Consider the following 15,977-nt stretch of genomic DNA (forward strand, 5'->3'; position numbering starts at 1 on the left):
AAGCTTCTCTCTTTTCATTGTGACAGCCTGACAGTTTAACATGCTGTTATTCCTTATCATCATCTGAAGGGTGCTGCTGGGTGACATTTGTCCCCTTTCACTGCCAGGATCCTCTCCCAGGTCTTATCTTGTATCAATTTTACACCTATAGACTCAACACAGTAAATACAAAGCAGCGATAATCAATAAAATTATATACATGGGAGATGTGAATTGTCACACAGCTCTGCCTTTTATTTTTATTAACAACAGAGCTGCAATGTTTAAAGGAAAAACAGACTTCTTGCCCAACCCCAAAGAGTAGACAAGAGGGGTATAAGTGAGGTAAGTCGAATATAAAGTGGAGGAGGATCTCTTTTCTTCCTCTTTCCTTTGTTTTAACATGGCTAGATCACCATGGTAACTGACAGCGAACACATAAACTGATCTGGAGCTGATTATCCTCAGAGTTTCAGTTTAAAATTGGCTGGGAGGCCACAATTTTGCATATTGTTTCATTTACAGTATCCTGTTGGTATGATACTTGCCGAAGGAGCAGGTTTTTTTATATGCAACCTGTAGATCTTAACCCCTCTGTTACAGTAGTGCAAACTGCTGGTATCCCAGTGTCTCAGGAATTTAAAGGACTTTGAATTAAAGGATTTACGTTTAGTCCGAAACTAATATTTTTCACACTGCTGCATCTGCAACTGAAATTGATCAGTTAGCTTTGTAGGCTATTTATCACTAAAAATACCTATTCGATCAATAAAATAATTGATTTTTCTTTATTGTCCCATTTATGGGACAATGTCAGAACTGAACACACCAAACAACATTCAATGTTTAAATATATACTGTTTAGTTTCGCAACTCTAAACTGCTGCAGCACAGAGCAGTAACTCACATTAATATATATTTATTTAACTGCTCTGAAGTTTTGATTAATGATTTCCTGTAACATTAATCTCACTTGCAGCAATAGTGTTGTATTCTTTAGAGAGCAGCACCATCACCTTTTCCACTGATAATGTGTATGACTGGAACAGACTGTGCCCCATCGATCCATTTTGTGCATAGGAAGAGTCGAATGATGTATCGGACACCCTCATTTTATATGAGCACACATAGAGCCTGAAGCTTGATAAAGGAAATTGCTATCCATTATCTCCAACTTGGGTTTTAGGTTTTGTGAAGCCAGCTAATGCTGGGAAAACCTGACTACTGTATGGTGAATTTGTAGGGGTGAAGTGCCTCCTGAATATGACTTACTGGCAAAAAACACAAGCTATGTGCAGTATAGCATTTTCACTTCACCATTGTTCTGAAATAGACTCTAACTGACCTAAAGTGAGATTGTCCCAACAAAAAAAACAAACAGTTTTATGGTAGCAGAAAGTTGGAAATAAACACAGGACCCAAGGCATCCAGAGCCAAACTAAAAGAAACTTCTATTAGGCTAAATTCAAAACTCTACAAAGCAAACAAAACAAAAGTCAACAAGCAATCATTCATCATCATTTGGCCAGGAAAGCAAAGCACACCCTGGGTAAGGTACACAAACAATAAAGGTAAGATGGGACTATTTATATACAGAGGGGTGATTAGAGAAGTGGAAACAGGTGGGGAATAGGGTACAGGTGCACATAATCAAGATCATTAACAGAGAGATAAATCAGGAAATATTTCCTGATTGACTGTGAAAATAAATGAGGAAATAACAAGAACATCTAATTAAAATAAGACACATGAAAAATTACAGTGAACAAGATTCCAGTGACACAGAGGAGGCGAGAATAATAAACTACAATACAAGGAAAACACAAGATGCTAAACACAAATGGCAAACACAATGGAAAATGACAGTTCATTTTCAGGCTCAATAAGTACCCTTTTATTTTGAAGGAACTGCAAAACAGGAAGCTCTAACAGTAGACATTTTGCTGTTTAGTAGCACCTTTTTTCTGAATTTGAAAAACTAAACAAGAAGCTTAGGATAGGGGAGCGTAATGACAGTTTCTCTGGCTCTGTTACAAAAAATTGAAGGATCTGTTATTCGCAGCTTATTGTTGTCACTCGCTCAGTGAATCCTAGAATCATGACTCTTTGGTTCTTGGCAGTGGTTTTGAATTAACAGAAGTCAGCAGAAAGAGGTCATTATTTGTCACTTTTCACAGACAATAAAATGTGTAAAAAAAGAGAAAAATAGCTGCAGAAACAGCCAAAAAGAGAGCGAGAAAACTGACGTGTTTTAAAGATGTATTTTCAAGAAAAAAATAACTCCAAACATAAAACTACTCTGCTACTACCTAGTGCTGTCTTGGCATTGACAAAGAGACTCTTTTTTAAAGCAAGGTAAATGCATTACTTATTGTCAAAACCTGATTGGGTTGATAGATAGGAGTGTGGCACATTCAATCATCACACCATATTTTAACCCAGTATTCAATGATTGGTCCAGTGAGTGCCTGAATGGCAGTGAAAGCACTTAAGATGCTTAAGATGCTCAGACACACGAGGATCCCATAAATTCAAATGACTGATCTTCAAAACTGGCAGTTCTGCCATTCTGTCGTTCACAGACGGCGCACAGAAACAAATCACAGCCTTACGTGCTGCACCTTTATACAGATCCTTAAGTCGCCCATGTATGACGAAGGAAAAACATTAGTATGACTAAGGTGAAGAAAGAATCAAGAGTTGGTATGAAAAAGAGGTCTCATTAAATCTGTAAGGGAGTGAGTTTCATATGCAGTAAGTCAGCGCTGGCCAAGCTCAGCACGCCTCATTAGGTTGGCTGATGTGACAAACAGTCTTGCTCCTCATGGGGAGAGTTTCGTTGAGCTTACCGCCGACATCTATGGGACTATCCATTGCGTGATGTGACATTGTACAGCAATTCTGGTGCAAAAGTGGCTTCCGTGACATTAAAATACGCAGTCTATTCCTTTCTTTCAGTAGCAATCTCGTTAACGAATCTGTCAGAATCTCAGTTTGTTCATTTATTTTCAGTTCAGTGAGCTTTACTTACACCGGCTCTACAAATGCAGCAAATCTTTTAAACACACAAAATAAATAGCGGTAATCACTTGAACAGTTACCATTATGAATAGTGACATTTCGAAATGTTTATTAGTCTAAAAAAAGGGAAAATTATTAATTGAATAATCAGTCAACAAAATGAACACACAGCGAAAGCAGCACATGCTGGGCTGTATTATTAATGTGATACAGTTGGTTTACTCTTTGTTTTAGTTTTTGAGGGGTTTTTCCTCCCCAGTAAAAGTCTTTCTCAAACACTTTTAAGTCTCCTCAGCATGTGTTAATGAGTATACTCTCCTTTGATCTTCTTATCCTCTTCCTCCAGGTCAGCGCATGCATTTTTTCATTATAAAATTTTTATAAAAATTATTCATCCTGTGAAGTTAGGAATGGCAGGGTAGGTGAAGAGGGAAGGTGTTGACACGAAGGTCGGGACTCACATGTGATACCAATGAGATCTTTGTCTCTCACGCTTCTTGCTCAGGTGGGTACGTATGCCCGGGGCGTCCTCCAAGTTCGCTACCCTATCTGGCCTCGGTATGGCAACTTCCTGGAGCATGTGTCTGATGATCGTCACCTGACCGTGGCTACGCTGGAGGAGCATCCGTTCGTCATGGTTGAGAATGTAGACCCAGGCACGGGTACCTGTGTCCGCAACACTGTGCCCTGCAGGCGTCAGTCCAATTACACAGATAGGTACACATGGCAACACAAACACACGCACAGCTTAATAAATACATAGATGTAAGCAAATACATGGTCACAGATGTTTATACCACAGCATTGTCTCATGAAATGTAGTGCTGTGGCTCTAAATAGATGAAAACTGTGCAATTCCAGTGACACAGTGTTGGTGGCGTTGTTTCAGTATGCATTCAAAAAAAAACCTCTGAAGCAGTGGTCTTGGCCAATGAAAAGAGGACAACATATGTCAGCATATATTCATAAAATACAAAATAAATGGTCTAGTTTCATGTTTTTTGGTTATAGCAGAACTTGCCAGTAGTTTGACCCAGACTGAGACACTGTGTCTCAATGTGCATGTTGGGCTACACAGGCAAAATACAACTAGCCATATGCTTTGATGACATGTTTATATATTTTATCTCCCATCTGTGAACACAAAGAATATTTCCATGTTCAAGAAACCACTTTGAGATTTGAGGTGATGCATAAATGATGCATTATTTTGCTGGTAAACTGGTATCATAAAAGAATAGAGATTGTCAGCAACAGTTGGTACTAAAAGGCCCAAAGAGTTCCAGGAAAATATCCCCCAGACCATTGCACCATCGGCAGCCTTAACCACTGAGATAAGGGGATGGCCCATACTTTCATGTTGTTTATGCCAAAATCTGACCCTACATCTAAGACTTGCAGCAAATACTGAGACACGTTAGACCAGGCAATGTTTTCCCAGTCTTCACTTTTCCAATTTTGGTGAGTTATATCTCTGGTTTCCTGTTGTCAGGAGTGGCAAACAGTGTGGTCTTCTGCTGCTGTAGCCCAACATTCTTAAAGATGTTATGTGTTCAGAGATGCTCATCTGTATATATTATCTGTAATCATGGGCTGTTTGAGTTATTCTTCCCTTCCTTTCAGCTCAAAGCAGTCAGGTCATTCTGCTCTGCCATTAAGAAAGTATTTTAATACCAGCTTCTGAAATAGTCAGACCAGCCCAACAGCCATGTCACATTCAAAGTCCCTTAAATCACCTTTCTTCCCCATTCTGATACTCGGTTTGAACTTCAGCAGGCTGTCTACATGCTTATATGCATCTAGTTGATGTTGTGTGATTGGTTGATTAGATGTTTGCGTTAACAAGCTATTGAAAAGCCGTACCTAAGTGTTCAATGACTCTAGATTTGAATTGGTCATAGTTATGAACTTCCATCATCACATGCTCCTTTATAAAGTCATTAAATGAGCTTTTACTGTTTTAATACTTAGCAAATAACAAAGGTATCATATTGGCACTATTTCTAGCAAATTTGCAGTCCCACACTCAGACATCTACACCCTCCCTCACTCCCTTTTCCTTTGCCCCAGTTTAGGTTTGAGTAGACACTGCATACCTCCACACTTCATTAAACTCAGAGTAATTGTGTGTGCTGAGTGTCTAAGCACTTTAAAATCACACCCTCAGTGTCAAACACAGATCACAGCATGGCAGAAAACAGCCATTAAACAGCTATTACCTCTGAACTAGTGTTCATTAAGAATACACACTATCTTCATCATGGTCACACACAATAGAAATGAAACTATATCACGAGTTGTTGTTGTTGTTTTTTCACAGATATGTCTTGTAAGCAGTGTTTACGACTTTGTCATCTCACTTATCAAGTTGACAAGGGGAGAACTGAAACTATAAATATATTTACAAACACTATTTTTTTTTATAAAAATCTTTCTATGTGTCTTGGATTAGCTATTTTACACGAGCACCTATGCTACAGTGCTGGTAAATTTTATTAAGGGCCTTTGCTTGCTTACTTACCAGTTTTTCGTTGAATATAAAATTTACATCTAAGGAACATGTGTAACAGGAACAGATTATTTTTAGTTTGTTAGCTCTTAAAGTAAGATGTTTTGGTTTGTTTTACTAAGTGCCAAAAAGAAAGAGAAAAAGGACTGAAGTTTTCCATGTTGACTAAGAATTGGCAGGTCAATCCAATAATTCAAACCCAATAATTTAGCCATTTGGGGCATGGATGTGTTTGTGTCTTTGTTTCGTGTTCTGCTAATTCCTCTATTTCATAAAGTTATGTTTTAATGACTAAACTGTATCTTCATCCAGCATTTTTTTTTCTCATAATCTGTCAGTGATGTTGATGTTTTTATTATGAGCCACAAGCATCGACTGCATTGATTGCATTTTGACTGTGGTGGGTACATAAACTGTAGGGATGCAACGGACAGATAGATATATGCTACTTAGTGCTGAACAACAAGATTAATAAAATATTAGAATTTCACCCATAAAAAACTGGAGCACAAACGCCTGGACAGGCTGTATAATAAAGCAAGCTGTATTGGTGATAAGTTAATCACATTAAAAACATGCTCAGAAAGGTATAAACATATTTAGCCCACTTGTTCACTATCTATAGGCACCGAGTTGCCTTTGGACTTATCTTTAACGCTACAGTCACATTTGGAAAACAGTAGCTAAAGACCACTGTACAGCCAAAGTATTGCAACTGTGTGCAATGAAGTTACGATTGATACATTGGCTTTAAAAAGGTTGCCTCCCACCAGGCAACCTGTGATCAAACGTGGTTACCCAGAGATTTAAGGGGTTGCATGTCCTGCCTTTGGCTAACCTGTTTGTCAATGCAACTCCTTGCAGTTGGTCACTGACAGCAAAAAAATGGCTGTTTATTCTGCACCTTTTAATAACTAGTTCTGCCAGGATATTAAGTCAGATATCATGATGCACTATCCCAACTGACAGCAAACAAGCTACGTCAATGCATTGGTATGATAATGTATCAAAAGGATGTAACTGTAGTTTCCTTGATGTTCTTAGCCCTGTACTCTGGGAGTTTGTTATCGCTAACTGGAATCTCACTGCCTGTTATTGATTATGTTACAATTTATTCATTTTTGTATGTTTGCTTGCAGTGTTTGCTCAAGTGTGGAACCTTATTGATTGTAAGGTCTGCTCCATTTGGTAGAGTCTGACCATCAGACATGTGCTTGGTACATGGCTGAGTGCAAGAGTGCTATCCAGTTTTGAAATGATTTTCAAAACTGTATATATAGAGAGAGACAGAGAGAGATATGGCATGGACACGGGACCTCTGGGTGTGTTGTGTAGCTTTTGGCATCAGGATCTTGGCAGTGGAGCTTTTGGGTCCTGCAGGTTATACGGTCGGGTGTGCAGGGATTGAGCTCATTCTGGTGCATCCCATGGATGCTTAATCGGATTGGGATCTAGAGAGTTTAGAGAACAGGTCAACCCTCAGCCTCTTTGTCATGTTCCTCAAGCGGTTCCTTAGCAGTTTCTGCAGTGTGGCAGACATCATTGTCATGCTCAGGAAGGCCACTGCCATTGGGAGGTGTTATCACCGTGCTTGGCCAGCCACAATGTTTAGCTGGATGGTACATGAAAGAATCCATAGTTTCCCAGCAGAAAATTGTGTTGTACCAACATCCACTTCGCCTGTCAGTGGTTTTAAGGTTTTGGTTGATCGGTTGTTTGTTTAATCTTTAAATATCCACTAAAACCAGAACTTGCTATGGTTTTAATGATGTTACGTGTCCAGCATTTACGTACTTCTTTATGCCAGTCTAAGCTAACTGGGTGCAGGTTGTAGCATAATATATAGACACAAGAGCAGTGTCTATCTTCTCATCTAACTCTCAGCAGTAAAGAGGAATCTGTATCTGTATATCACAGCTAAACGTGAAGATTTCTAGGTGTAATATTTGCAGTCTGCACAAACTGACCGGTCTTCAATCATCTGATTGTAAGCAGATAAACTATTTTAATTAATGCTGTGTTCATGCTCACTTCAATGACTCCACGTATGTGTGTACATGTGTCTGTGGTGCATGTATCATTTATGCAGATTGCAGATCTGGCTATGGCTGGCACATTAATTATAGAATGAGATATGTAGCGGCTGTTGTTGGGCACAATGGCACATTGATTGCTAGTAAAGAAGATTTATCTATCTAACATGGGGACATCTGTCATAGTGGGACAATGTTATCCCAGCCTACCCTCTTTCTGGTTCTCTTTCTCTACTTCTCTCTGGCTGGCGTGTCCCATTTGGACGGTGACCAACAAAGAGGGAGCAGGAAAGAGAGAGGGAGAGAGGCGACTGGTGCTCTATAAATCAGTTAATCTTGTTGTGTGGTCTGAGCGGCTTCCCTGCAGAGCAGATGTTTAGTGTGATTAAAACTTTTTGTCTTGCTCATTAAAAACCCTTTCTTTGGACAGATGATAGCTTCTTTTGCCAAAAGGCTAAGCCTACCTCTCCGGGCTGATTAAGAGTAGGAATTCCACACTAAAATCCAGCGTCTCAAATCTCAGCTGTCTGAAATAGTATGGTGTAACCCAATACTGAGCGACCAGCTGCTAATGGGAAGCAGTTCTTAAATTAGATAAGATCTGGGGCAGAAAATTAACAGATAGGAATTTAGATAATTTATTATTTGAGATAATTGATAAATAATTTGGACAACTGATTATTCAAAATTGACAAGAGTTGCTTATGTTATCTTAAGATGTTTTTCTCTTATTGTATACTATAAACACCTTTGAACTCTGATAGGTCACAATTTTTACAAAATGTAAAAAAAAAGTTGCTGTTTTTTGAAAACACTATTTTCAAAGATTATTGTCTACATTGTCTTCACATGATGATCACAAGACTCTTTGAAGTCCTGAGAAAGTACATCCTTACTGTTTCCATAGTAACTTGGAAGGTCAGTATTAGGAAACTGGAAGGTAACTTTATGACAGTAATATCAGAAGAAGATTGAAAAAGTATTAATTCTTTGGAAGGGTTGCAGAAAAGAACACGGTAGCAGGGGTTAGGTTTACAAATCTGCATTTAAATATTTTGGAACACTGTTCTTTGCAAAGATGAGACCAAAGTGGAGATATTTGATCATATACACAACACAACCACCCCATACCAACTGTTAAGCCCAGTGATGGAGGCATGATCATTTTGGCTTGTTTTCTGGGCACCTAGCAGTCATTATGTCGACCATTACGTCCTCTGAATGCCAAAGTATTCTTGAGTCAAATATGAGGCCAGCTGGCCTACAGCTAAAGCTTGGCCCAAAGTGGATCAGGACAGTGATCCCAAAGACAGCAGCAAATCTGCAACAGGATGGCTGAAAAATAAAGAACCAAGGTGTTGCAATGGCCCAGTCAAAGTCCAGACCTCAACCTGATTGAAATGCTGTGGTGTGAGAGCTGTGCATCAACACACACCTCAATGAAATTCAGAAATATTGTAATTAAGAGGACCAGAATTCCTCTACAAGTTGTAAGAGACAGATGAAGTCATACGTGAGACTACCTCAAATTATTGCTGGTAAAAATCTACAAACTACTGAATCATAGGGTTTACTTGGCATTTCACCAGACTGCTCAGAGTACTCTGAAAATGCTCCTTTTCACATGACTGTTAGTTGTGTGCAGCAGAAGTATCTAATAATGAGGTCATTTGGAGGCGCTTGTTTTTTAGTAAACCATTCACATTTCTGTGTGGAGTTTGCATGTTCTCCCCGTGTTTGCGTGGGTTCCCTCCGGGTACTCCGGCTTCCTCCCACCGTCCAAAGACATGCAGCTTGTGGGGATAGGTTAATTGGATAATCCAAATTGCCACTAGGTGTGAATGTGCAAGTGAATGTGAGCGTGAATGGTTGTCTGTCCCTGTGTGTTGGCCCTGCGACAGACTGGCGACCTGTCCAGGGTGTACCCCGCCTCTCGCCCTATGACAGCTGGGATAGGCTCCAGCGCCCCCCGCGACCCTGAAAAGGATAAGCGGAAGCGAATGGATGGATGGATGGCATTCACATTTAAATTCATGGCAGCTAGAATTGACCATTATAGTATGACCGTTCAAGTTCAAGTTCAAGTTCAACTTTATTGTCACTTCAACCATATACAGTTTAAAAATACACAGTGAGGCGAAACAACGTTCCTCCAGGAACCAAGGTGCTACAAGACAAGTTAGTGCAAAAAAAATATATATATATAATATATCTAGTAATAATATTGTGCAAAAGAGCATTTACAGGTTGGTGTGTGCGATGGTTTGGTGGTGTAGGTCAGTGTGTTTGCGCTTTGTGTTGGTTAGTCAGTCCAGTCTCAATGTTTTGAGGTATTTGAGTTAAGCTGAGTGATAATGTTAGTGTATGTGTGTGTGTGCGTGTTTATCAGTCAGTCCCTTTTTGCTGAGGAGACGGATGGCTTGTGGAAAAAAGCTGTTGCACAGTCTGGATGTGCGTGCCCGAATGCTTCGGTACCTTTTTCCAGATGGCAGGAGTGTAAAGAGTGTGTGAGAGGGGTGTGTCCGATCAGCCACAATGCTGGTGGCTTTGCGAATGCAGCGTGTGGTGTAGATGTCCTCAATAGAGGGTAGAGAGACCCCGATGATCTTCTCTGCTGTTCCCACTATCCGCTGTAGGGTCTTGCGGTCTGATATGGCACAGCTCCCAAACCAGACAGTGATGCAGCCGCTCAGGATGCTCTCAATAGTTCCTCTATAGAAGGTGGTCAGGATCGGTGGTGGAAGCCGGGCCTTTCTCAGTCTTCTCAGAAAGAAGAGACGCTGTTGGGCTTTCTTGTGCAGGGAGCTGGTGTTGAGGGACCAGCCGAGGTCCTTCTCCAGGTGTACACCCAGGAATTTGGTGCTGTCAACGATCTCCACAGAGGAGCCGTTGATGCTCAGCGGTGAGTGGTCGCCTCGTGTCCTCCTAAAGTCAACAACCATCTCTTTTGTCTTGTCAACATTCAGAGACAGGTTGTTGTCCTTACACCAGTCCGTTAGTCTCTGCACTTCCTCTCTGTATGCTGATTCGTCGTTCTTGCTAATGAGACCCACCACGGTCGTGTCATCAGCGAATTTAATGATGTGATTTGAACTGTGTGTTGCTACACAGTCATGAGTCAGCAGTGTGAACAGCAGAGGACTGAGCACACAGCCTTGTGGGGCCCCAGTGCTCAGTGTGGTGGTGCTGGAGGTGCAGTTCCCGATCCGTACTGACTGAGGCCTTCCGGTCAGAAAGTCCAGGATCCAGTTGCAGAGGGAGGTGTTCAGGCCTAACAGGCTCAGCTTTCCGATCAGTTGTTGGGGGATGATCATGTTAAATGCTGAGCTGAAATCTATGTACAGCATTCGGACGTGTGAGTCCTTCTTGTCCAAGTGTGTCAGGGCAAGATGGAGTGCAGTGGAGATGGCGTCGTCCGTTGAGCGGTTATGGCGGTATGCAAATTGCATTGGGTCCAGTGAGGGGGGCAGCAGGGTCTTGATGTGTCTCATGACGAGCCGTTCGAAGCACTTCATGATGGTGGGTGTAAGTGCGATAGGGCGGTAGTCATTGAGACAGGACACAGAAGACTTCTTGGGCACGGGGACGATGGTGGTGGCCTTGAAGCACGTGGGGACAACGGCACTGCTCAGAGAGATGTTGAAGATGTCGGTGAGAACATTTGCCAGCTGATCAGCACATTCTCTGAGCACTCTGCCTGGGATGTTGTCTGGTCCAGCAGCTTTACGTGGATTGACTCTGCGTAGAGTTTTCCTCACCTCAGCTGTAGTGAGACACAGGACCTGGTCGTTCGGAGGAGGGGTGGTCTTCCTCGCCGCCACGTCGTTCTGCCTGTCGAACCGAGCACTCAAATTTTAGTCCATAAAGGAATGGTTTTCTGAGTTTGATATGGAAGAATCTTGACCTTGCGCTCACCTAACACTATAACCTGAACTGGAACATTATAGTAAACCAGTATCAGTGCAAGCTTAAAACCAGAAGAGTGAAGGCTATTACATGTCCATGTCTGACTGTTCCACCTCCCTCTTACTTTATGCATCAGTTCTGTCATTTGGCACGTCTTTGATTTGTCTTTCTGAGAAAATGAATCCACTTTCCATTTCAAAGTTTATTAACGATTGCATAAAGAGCACACATAAAAGTACAGACGCCTTCAAGACTCATAAGTAATGCGAAACAATGTTACCTCACTTGCAGTCCTTGTGAGGCACAGTGTTCATTGAATAGCTTTAGCTCTGCTTGAATATCCTTATATAAACCAGTAAAGTAATATAAGACAAATATTTTATTATTCATTTTAGATTAGGTCCAGCTTTCTATCCAAAGGTTTAAAATAGTAATAAAATGTTGAAGAATCACAAAGCTTTAGTATCCGTATACTTATGGTTACAAAGCGTGCCTCTGGAGTTTGACTGTTGGTTTGATAAAATGTATTCTGCTTCAGGTAATCAATTAAAAGAAAATAAATGATAAACAGTGATGAGATTAATAATATAAGATTTATATTATCTGATGGAAATACAAACTTTAATAGTTTGCACTGTGCAGCAACGAGGACGATCAGTGCGGTGCAATACTGTTGGGCATTAACTTTGTAGTGTTTTCCTCATCATTTCAACTGGATCACAGTGATGGTAATTTCACAATCTCTTCTCCTTCTTCCTCCTCCTCCTCCATCTGTCCTCCTTTGCACTTGCCCTCATTTCCCTCAAAACTGAATCCGCTGCCCCATCGCTGCATCGTCTGGCTGTTGGTCCGTATGTTTCCTGTCTGCTGTTCAGCTGACAGTTTCCCTTTCTCTCACTCTCTCTGGTCTAACATGCTCCCCTCCACGCTGCACTAGTTTCTGGGCATTTGTGGAGACCGCACAGCACAGCACAACACAACTGCTGCTGCGCATCCCCAGGGGACATTGTACTGTATGCGTGCATGTGTTCGTGTATGAAACGGAGAGAGACGGCCCAGTTTACACGTGCTTTTGTGTGTGTTTGTGTGTGAATTGTTAGTGGAGTGTGTATAATGACGACAGGTGGCCAGCTCCTGAAGCAATTAATTAACACGGCGTTTATCAGAGCTAGACTCCCGTGAAAGAACCAAGCCCTCCAAATGCACTTAAAATGTTTCTAAAATGAACTCTTAAGATTTGGAAAATAATCACCTTAATGTTAATTACTCACTTGACTTTTTTCATTCAATCACTTGCTCATTTATTCACTCACGTCGTCTCTTTATCGTTCTTCAGCTCGTATGCTGACTCATTGACATGCCGAGGTTATCAGTCAGTTACGCACAAAGACGCACGCAGACAGACACACACACCGAGTGACTCAGCCCTCGTAGATTTTAGACCCACTTCTTCGGCAGCTGAATAGATGAAAGAGCGGAGGGGGAAAAAGAGAGTTTTTCTTTTCTCAGGAAGTGTGTCAACTCCATTTTCACTTTGTCTGATTTTAACTTTCCCTGTTTGGTGTCACTTTTTGAGGTTTCCATTATTTTTTATTCTATTATTTTTTTTCCCACAATTTCCTTTCCCTCTGTTCTCTTCTTCAACACCCCATTAAGTAGCAAGGCCACAGAGAGGAAGGGAGTGCACCCCACACATGCTACACACCTTAATGGGCTTTGATTAGAGGCCATCACAGTCAGTCAACCATTCACTGTGGCCTCTGTCACACAGTGTGCGAGTGTATTTGTGCTTGTTTGTCATTTTTAGGCATCGCCTCCATCTCACTGAAAGACGTGCTGTTAACCGACATTGATTCCAGCTAATGAAGCAGCCGTTGCCTGCCCTTCACTTTGCTGCTGTAGACGATGGTGTCTGTCAGCATGAGAGCCTGCGACTATTTAGCACTCGCTCTCTGAAGCAAAATAAAACAACAGCATTGGTGTTGATGCTAAAGATAGCAACTGTCCCAGCTGCCAGCGAGGATCTTTGATCACAGGATGGTTAAGCAAAGTTGTACTAACCGTGTGTGTGACTCTGCTTTTTCTCACCCTTCTTGCAGCATTATTGGCCACTCAGAGTCCTACACAAAGCTGTGCTGTAAGGGCTTCTGCATAGACATCCTGAAGAAGCTGTCCCGCACCATCAAGTTCTCCTATGACCTTTACCTGGTTACCAATGGGAAACATGGCAAGATGGTCCGCGGCGTTTGGAACGGGATGATTGGAGAGGTGAGACATATGTCTACTGAAACAACAAGAAGTCCCTGAATCCAGCAGACATTACAGCTTTCTTGAGCTGCCTGCTGGCGTTGAACAGACAATTATTATAAAAAAGGTGTATGAAGATGTTCAGCCACAGATCTAACCACAATAAATGGAGGTTTTAGGCTACAGCCTGCCCTAGTAACATAAATGTAAGTTATTTATGAGTAGCATATTAGACATCAGCCAAAAACAGCACTGAATATCAAATACAGCACACAGCAACAATTATTCTTTAGTTGTCTACTCCTTTCAACCAAAGCAGTTCTCTTGAATTCAGAAATAGTCCAACTTTAAAAAGAGAGACTCCTGTATTTAGAAGCATGGCACACACAAAGTAACATTCATTTTAACCATTTAAATATGTATGAGGCTGATTTTAGGGTTACTTGCAGGAAGTGCAGAAAGCTGTAACTGACAATTATAAGTTTCCATGCGCCCCCCCCCAATACATCTAATTACAATACTCACTCTTCTTGTAGATCTACATTGATTTCTACCATCCTCCTCTTCTTTAGCTGCTAAAAAGCTGCTCCCTGGTGCACTTAGCGTATAGTGGTTATTATAAAAGCTTTTTCACTTAAAACCAGCGCTGCGTGCTAAAGCTGGAAACAAGGCTGATGAGAGTAATGAGAATAAAGTAAAAGGTTAAACCCGCAGGCTATAAAACCCGACGACTGAACTGAGACACTATAATACTCTGTGTAAGTGAATGAAAGTACAGAGAGGTTGACGATTCTTTGTGGGTTTTTCACCACAAGTCAGTCTTTTCATACTAAATAAAATTTTTATTCACTGTTAACATAAAAAATAGAACTAAAAAGTGTCAAAGTATAAATTTTCACTAAACAGTACTTCAGAGTAAGCCCCATCAAGTAGAGCGGGATCAGAGTAATAATTTCCTATCAGATACTTGTCAGATAATACAATTTGTGATGAAACTAAAACAAGACTGGAACGTTTTAAATGTTTTTACACCAGGTACACTTTTTTAATATTGAAGCCATTATATTTTATTATCTTTTAAATTGGAAATTTTAACATTAGTCCAGCTAAAATGAAAAATGTCAGGGTAAAAGTACCTGAGAACAGTACTTGAGCATTTGTAGGCAGTGATTTCCTACTTTTGCACAAATACAGTTTCAAGTAATGATAGTTGAGAGTCAAGAATAGTCAAGAGTTTTGGTTTTTTGGATGGGCTTTTTTTTAGGTCAGTGGTGTGATGTCATGCATATGCATACGGTGCTAATACATCATTTTCCCCGCACACACCAAGCCACGTCCAACACAGCTGCATCTGAAAGTGAAGCACCTGAACAGGTGTTCCTCAGGAGAGACTTTTGCTTGTGTTTTTGTGCCTGAAGGCGTTGTGCTTTGGAACTGTATAATTGCACGCGTGTGTGTGTGTATGTGTGTAAAAAATGCTTTACAGAAAAACTGGCTTGGATGTGAGAGCTCTTGAGATGCAGCATTTTCTCCTTGTGGATTCTGAAATGATGAAAGAAATGTTTTTCATTTATTGCTTGCTGCTTGTGGCTTCCCTGTTTTAAAAGGATTGCTTGTAAAATGTGTAAATATTTCTATTTTAAGCAGAGCACATGTAGGATAAAGAGGGGGAAATTGTTGACCACTACAGCTGGCTCACTGTTGTGCTTCTGTGTTGGTTTTGTTTGCTTTCTGCTTATGTCTCTTCTCTCAGGTGCTGTACAGGCGGGCTGACATGGCCATTGGCTCTCTCACTATCAACGAGGAGCGTTCTGAAATCATCGACTTCTCTGTGCCATTTGTCGAGACGGGCATCAGCGTCATGGTTGCGCGCAGCAACGGAACAGTATCTCCGTCTGCTTTTCTTGGTGAGAAGCACATTCACATTTACAATTTCCTCTGTTCAAGCTGGTTGTATCATTTGTTATCTTTGGAGTGCGATGTTGCCGTCTTTCAAACCACTTTCTTGCAGGGTGGCCTACTTAAACGAGTTCTGTCTCCGTAGACGCTTTAGGAAACTTTTCATTAAGCTTTTATCCCACCAATGACTGTAGCCTACAACTAAATCCCCTAATGCATGACACACACACACCTAAATCTCTTTACCAAACAACAAAATTCAGCTTCATTCTCCCTCCTGGTATCCTGTTATCACACACGTTGATCCCGCCTATCTCAGGCTGAGGTTTTGAAACAGAACCACAAAAGAGACTCACGCCAACCCATGTTTGTTCCTTCACTTC

The 15,977-nt window shown here is 41.1% G+C and overlaps 1 protein-coding gene across 1 annotated transcript in view; it reads left to right on the top strand.

Moving 5' to 3' along the window:
• The window catches only part of LOC146568791 (glutamate receptor ionotropic, NMDA 2C-like), a 73,932-nt gene that overhangs the window by 39,675 nt on the left and 18,280 nt on the right, over nucleotides 1-15,977 (top strand). The window contains exons 8-10 of the mRNA XM_085285093.1: nucleotides 3,506-3,717; nucleotides 13,548-13,716; nucleotides 15,449-15,602. Coding sequence (XP_085141219.1) covers nucleotides 3,506-3,717; nucleotides 13,548-13,716; nucleotides 15,449-15,602 — 535 coding nt within the window. The remainder of the gene's footprint in view (nucleotides 1-3,505; nucleotides 3,718-13,547; nucleotides 13,717-15,448; nucleotides 15,603-15,977) is intronic.

Source organism: Mchenga conophoros, linkage group LG8 (assembly GCF_057382185.1).
Source record: "Mchenga conophoros isolate Kocher_MC1m ecotype Shallow Benthic linkage group LG8, M_conophoros_male_GT1.1, whole genome shotgun sequence".
Lineage (NCBI taxonomy): Eukaryota > Metazoa > Chordata > Actinopteri > Cichliformes > Cichlidae > Mchenga > Mchenga conophoros.